The sequence below is a fragment of the Tiliqua scincoides genome, chromosome 1 (genome assembly GCF_035046505.1).
Source record: "Tiliqua scincoides isolate rTilSci1 chromosome 1, rTilSci1.hap2, whole genome shotgun sequence".
Taxonomy (NCBI): domain Eukaryota; kingdom Metazoa; phylum Chordata; class Lepidosauria; order Squamata; family Scincidae; genus Tiliqua; species Tiliqua scincoides.
This window is the reverse complement of record NC_089821.1, coordinates 237,167,746-237,172,982: the sequence shown is the minus strand read 5'-3', so window position 1 is coordinate 237,172,982 and position 5,237 is coordinate 237,167,746. Positions and strand designations below refer to the sequence as shown.

The following is a 5,237-nucleotide window of genomic DNA, read 5'->3' as shown; positions in this document are numbered from 1 at the left end:
GGAATACAGTGATTGATACACACATCCTATGTTCTGTGTCCTAGCATATGCGTGGAAAAGGGCACGTGCATGCTACCTGGATACCCCACCAAGGAAGTACTATGATGTGTGAAGTGGCCCTAAAGTAATTAAAGAAGAAAAAAAAGTTTCCCTGCCTTTCTCAGATGGAATCTCTTCACAAGGAAGAAATGGAATGCCAGAGGCAAATAATGCCAGTTCTGGATATCTTTAAGTGGTGCCATCAGGCTGTGGAAAACAGCAAAGTGATGAACTGCAAGCAGGAACTGTTAAGAGACATTCATGAGCTTGACACTTTGGGAGCCATGTTTGTTATGAATGACTCCAAGGAAACGTCCAAAGAACTATCCTAGGGAGAAGCACAATTATAACAGACAGCATAGTCTTTGGTAATGGTACACTTTTTGGACCTTTTTCCTTTTAAACCCGATAGGATTGTTCTTCACTCTTTTATCCCTGCCAGGTGATCCAGAATTTTGTGCATCTGATTCTATACTGCAGAACTAGTCAGTCATTCTATTGAAGGGTGCATAGGAAGCAAGAAAAAGCACACTCTCCTAAATTATATTCCATGTCATCACTGCACTACTGTAACACACAACATTTAGATATAGCATCTCTGATAAACATCTGTATGCATACATGTATAGTTGAATATTTTTTCCCCTAAAGATCGTTGGATTCCTTTTATTTAGAATAGTCACTGCAAACATCAGCAAATATTCACAATAGAATCAAGAATGACAAACATTTAGAAGATTAGAAAGGTCAAAGTTCTTTGTCCCGCTGGATTTTTTTATCTATCATTTTGATTAATCAAGAATTCCTGCAACCCCTAAAATAGCTCTCTCACAAGAAACAGCAATAAATTCATATGATTTCTTTTTCACTAAGGCACATACACGGTTTGAAAATTAAACATTTTATTGTGAATCCTACACCAAAAGCTTTCTTCTGTTTTGCAAACAATGTTTTGTGTCTGAACTTCTCAATTTGCAAGCTAGCAAACTTCACTGAAATCCAAACTGTACTCACCCTTTCCTTTCTCAAGGTGGAAATATATTACCTCAGTAAACAAAAATTATGTTAGGCATAAACAGTGTTTATGAATGTATTTAACCCTTTCCCCCCCAAATATTTTCCACCCATATCCTTCTGAATTGAATTTAATCCAACTGAATTTATTTTTGCTCCTGGGGGTAGACAGAAGACACGGGGGGGGGGGGTAAATGGCTGGATGAGAGGTTGTGAGGGAAGAATTAAGCCCTCTTTCCTTTTCCGGCCTTCCAATTCTTCCATGCAAATGCCTTCTCCTACATTAGCAGTATGTGGAAAATGCAGGAAGCCGCTGGCTGCAGCACAATGCAGTACACAGTTCTCTCTCATGGCAAAGAGACTCTGAAAACAAACATGCCTATAAAGTCACTCTTATTTTTTCAGATGTGAACAGTGTGCCTGCAGAAACCCAGTTGGCAGCCTAATTCACAACCCAGTTAAACTAAATTCTTTGGCTGTAAGCTGTTTTGCACCACAATTCCATATAATTATGTTAGCTGACTAACAATGCAACCCTAACATTGCAACTTGTCTTACCCCATTAAAATTAACATTGCTTACTTTCTTTCAAATAAGTGTCTTTAAAAATGGAACTGAAAGTTTTGCAATATACCACCACTGATTCATCTCAGTCTAAGCATCTTATGCACTCACACAGCAAGCCTTTAGGTTGAACTTTTAGTCTGACTGAGATCAATCAATTTTTTGGTCATTAACATTTTGACAGTTTTCACTGTGCATAAAATGTAGAAAACAATTGTGACTGTCTGAACTACACTGGCTACGGTACACAATATACAGCAATTCAGACAAACCAGCATAAGCATCATGTGTGAAGGCACCCTTTGACATGAACTCCAGCAGACTAAAGACCAGGATTTCCCAGAAGAACCATCACACGCTGCAAATGCCAGCCACCTTGTTAATTTCCAAGCTAGTATCCTTTCTGTTCTGCAAAAGCCCTGGCAGATCAAGAACAGAAGAAATAATGTAGTGTGGAAGTGGGAAAGTGCCTTTGGGGGCCGTTACTGCTTTATTTATCCAAATCGTTGCTTTCAAACCTGCATTCAGGCCTCCTTGAATATCTGTATCTAGAGAGTCACCAACCATCACGCAGTCCTCTGGCTGCACACCTAAAAGTTCACAACAATGATGAAATATAGAAGATGCTGGTTTCTCTTCTTTCTGCTCACCTCCCACAACAATGGCATCAAAGTACGGCTGACAGGCACAAGCTTCAATTTTTTCTCTTTGTGTCTGTGTATCTCCATTTGTCAGTAGAAGCAAACGCACAACTTTTCTGAGGTCACTAAGCATCCTTCGTGTCTCTTCTGCCAAGGTCAAATGCTGCAGGCGGGTAGTTTTCCAAAGGAAATAACATTCCGCAGCCAGATGGTGATTGGCTATCCCTCCCTTTGTTTCTTGTATAGCTTCTTCCCAGTGTTGAATCCTTAGGTCAGTAATACACATCTTTGAAGGATCATGGCACTCTTTGAGGAGTTTGGCTTGGACTTTATCACAAATCATGCGAGCTTCTTCTTCATCACAATGATGTTCTGATTGTAAGACATTTATCACCTATTGGAAATGAAGAGAAAATACAGGCAAGATTAAATTGCTTACAGCACAATCCTGTGCATGTCTTCTTATAAGTATGTTCTGCTGAATTAAATGGGATTTACTCCCATGAAAGTGTGCGTAGGATTGCAACTTTAGAAGCTGATGCTTTTCTTTATGCTTAGACAATGGCTTAATCTACAAGTTGTCCCACTGGAATAAGCAACAACATGTCACTGTTATCCAATGAACATACTTAACTGCACAGCTGATTTTCACCAGCACACCTCACACTTCTATTGGGATAATCCACACATACACTGGGGCATGCTCATAGGTCACCCAGACCAGTGAATCTCACACATTTAGCACCAGGACCCACTTTTTAGAATGAGAATCTGTCAGGACCCACCGGAAGTGATGTCATGAACGGAAGTGACATCATCAAGCAGGAACATTTTTAACAATCCTAGGCTGCAATCCTACCCACACTTACCCATGAGTAAGTCCCATTTACTGTCATTGTTAAAAGGATATACATAGTAGCTTGTTAAAAGTACAGATCTGTAACATTTCCCCAAATGCAGTCACATACCATGGTAGCATCAAGTCTAATGTATTAAAAATAAAATATTGAAATGAATGGGGATCCACCTGAAATTGGTTTGCGACCCACAATTTGAGAAACACGGGCCTAGGCTGTTCCCCTCCATGCACAAAGATGTCCTAAAAGAGGTCATCCAATACACAACCAGTCTTGCTGTGCCACTCCTGCAGGTAGCCGTTCAACCTAGTTTTGAAAACCTTCAAGAATGATCATAGTGGGGTTGGTATATCCCTGGCAAGTGTTTCAGAATTTGAGCAGAGTGGAAACTGACATCTATTTACACCCCCCCCCCCAATAAGGTTTAAAGGGACTGAGAGCCCAATCCTATGCAGGTCTGCTCAGAAGTAAGTCCCACTATAGTCACTGGGGCTTACTTCCAGGTAAGTGTGGCTAGGATTGCAGCCTCAAATAGCCGAGCTCAGAATGGGAAGCCTTCCGAAGAAGACCCCGCCCGGTCTTTCAACCCAGCCAGGTGTAGGTGAGGCGCAGCTTCTGTGCCTCTTGCGGGGGGGGGGAAGAGCCGAGCGTGCGGGCGGTACCTCCTCAATGGCCCTCCTGCCTGCCGCCGCGGTATCCACCAAGGTGTTGTCCAAGTCAAAGAAGATCGCCTTGATCCCCTGCAGCCCCATCACAGCAGTGACAGCAGCAGCCTCGCTCCGCTCACCAGCCCCTCCCCTGAGCCCAGCTGGCTGATTCATTCCTGGTCTCGCGACAAGACCCCTCCTTTCAGCCTTCACCAAAGCGAAAGGAACATGTGCCTGTGGCACAAAGAGATAAGAAAACGCCAGAGTGAACGTCTCGTGGTTCGGATACAATTCCGGGTTTAAAGAACCCAGTTTTTTGTTTTTTTTTTTTAAATCTCTGAGCAAAAATGAGAGCTGCCCATAGAAAGCAATGGATGCATCCAGGATTGTCTGGCGTAAATGATACGGGTGGCGGAGCCTGCCCAGCTGATCCTGCTCAAGATACCTCCCAATAAGACCTGGAAAGGTAAAGAGAAGGGAGTTATGCAAGAGGCTGGCAGGCAGGAATGCAGCCCAGCCAGTGCTTTTGTGGAGCTAAAAAGCTCATGGATCAGCTGGTTCTGAATGCACCCTTAGGACTCTCTGTGTGCCCACCATACGGGGTAGGGCTACAGTCTATCCACACTTTCCTGGGAGTAAGCTCCATTGACTATAATGGGACTGGCTTCTGAGTAGACATGGATAGGTTTGGGCTCTAGGGTAGCAGCCTGCCCCCACCACCCAACAGCAACAGTTAAACTGAGCCAGGGTGACCAGATGCAAAGGGAGGCAGAGTGGCTCTACTTTTTAACCATTGCATAAATGCATGCATAAATGCAGTGGTGAAAGGTAGAGGCGCTCTGGTCTCCCCCTTTGCGTCTGGTCACCCTGGACTGAGCAAAGGCAGGAATTCGATTCAGGTTCTTTCGAACTCAGAGAGCAGATTCACGTGAAAGTTGATTCTTAATTGAAAGTTTATGGAGTTCAGGAATCAGAATTATGGGCGTGATCTCAAACGGAGAAAAGAATAAAACTTCCTAGTCTTCTTTGCCTTCATCACTTCATCACTTCTTCATGGCTTCTGGTTTAATCCCACAGTTTTGTGGTGGTGGTTTTAATGGGGGGGTGATCATGATGATCATCACCCACCCTTTTAAATTCAACACCACCCCATGGAGGGACACAACTAGCTCACTAAAATCGAATCCACTTCTAGAACAGATGAAAAACGCCTATGCTTTACAAAGATCACGTTACGCATCTGCGATTGTGCTGTATAAAATATCCTTACTTCCTGAAAGAGGCGAGGAGCTCTCGAGTTCATTTGTATAGTTTCAAGCTGTTTTCTCCACCCCTGCAGGGCCTCTGCTGTTTTCACTCCTTTTCATAGATGATTCCCCCCCTCCCCCCAATCAGGGATTTCCGCCTGGTTGTGAAAAGATTACATAAATACTCAGCGCAACAACTTTGGAAGCTGGGTAGGTGTGCAAGTTCGG

General features: G+C 43.3%; 1 protein-coding gene across 1 annotated transcript; it reads right to left on the bottom strand.

Annotated features, from left to right (window-relative positions):
• Window positions 1-1,892: 1,892 nt before the first annotated feature.
• Window positions 1,893-3,919, bottom strand: NANP (N-acetylneuraminic acid phosphatase). The gene is made up of 2 exons (XM_066611551.1): window positions 3,778-3,919; window positions 1,893-2,652 (listed from the first exon to the last, which is right to left on the bottom strand). The coding sequence occupies exons 1-2, from the start codon at window positions 3,865-3,867 to the stop codon at window positions 1,969-1,971; spliced, it is 774 nt and encodes a 257-aa protein (XP_066467648.1). The 5' UTR covers window positions 3,868-3,919; the 3' UTR covers window positions 1,893-1,968.
• Window positions 3,920-5,237: the final 1,318 nt, after the last annotated feature.

Bases quoted from the DNA above. Each gene is read 5' to 3' on its own strand.
- NANP (XM_066611551.1), bottom strand. From the start codon at position 3,867: ATGGGGCTGCAGGGGATCAAGGCGATCTTCTTTGACTTGGACAACACC. The intron at 2,653-3,777 runs GTACCGCCCGCA...CATTTCCAATAG, and splicing joins GCAGGAGGGCCATTGAGGAG to GTGATAAATGTCTTACAATC.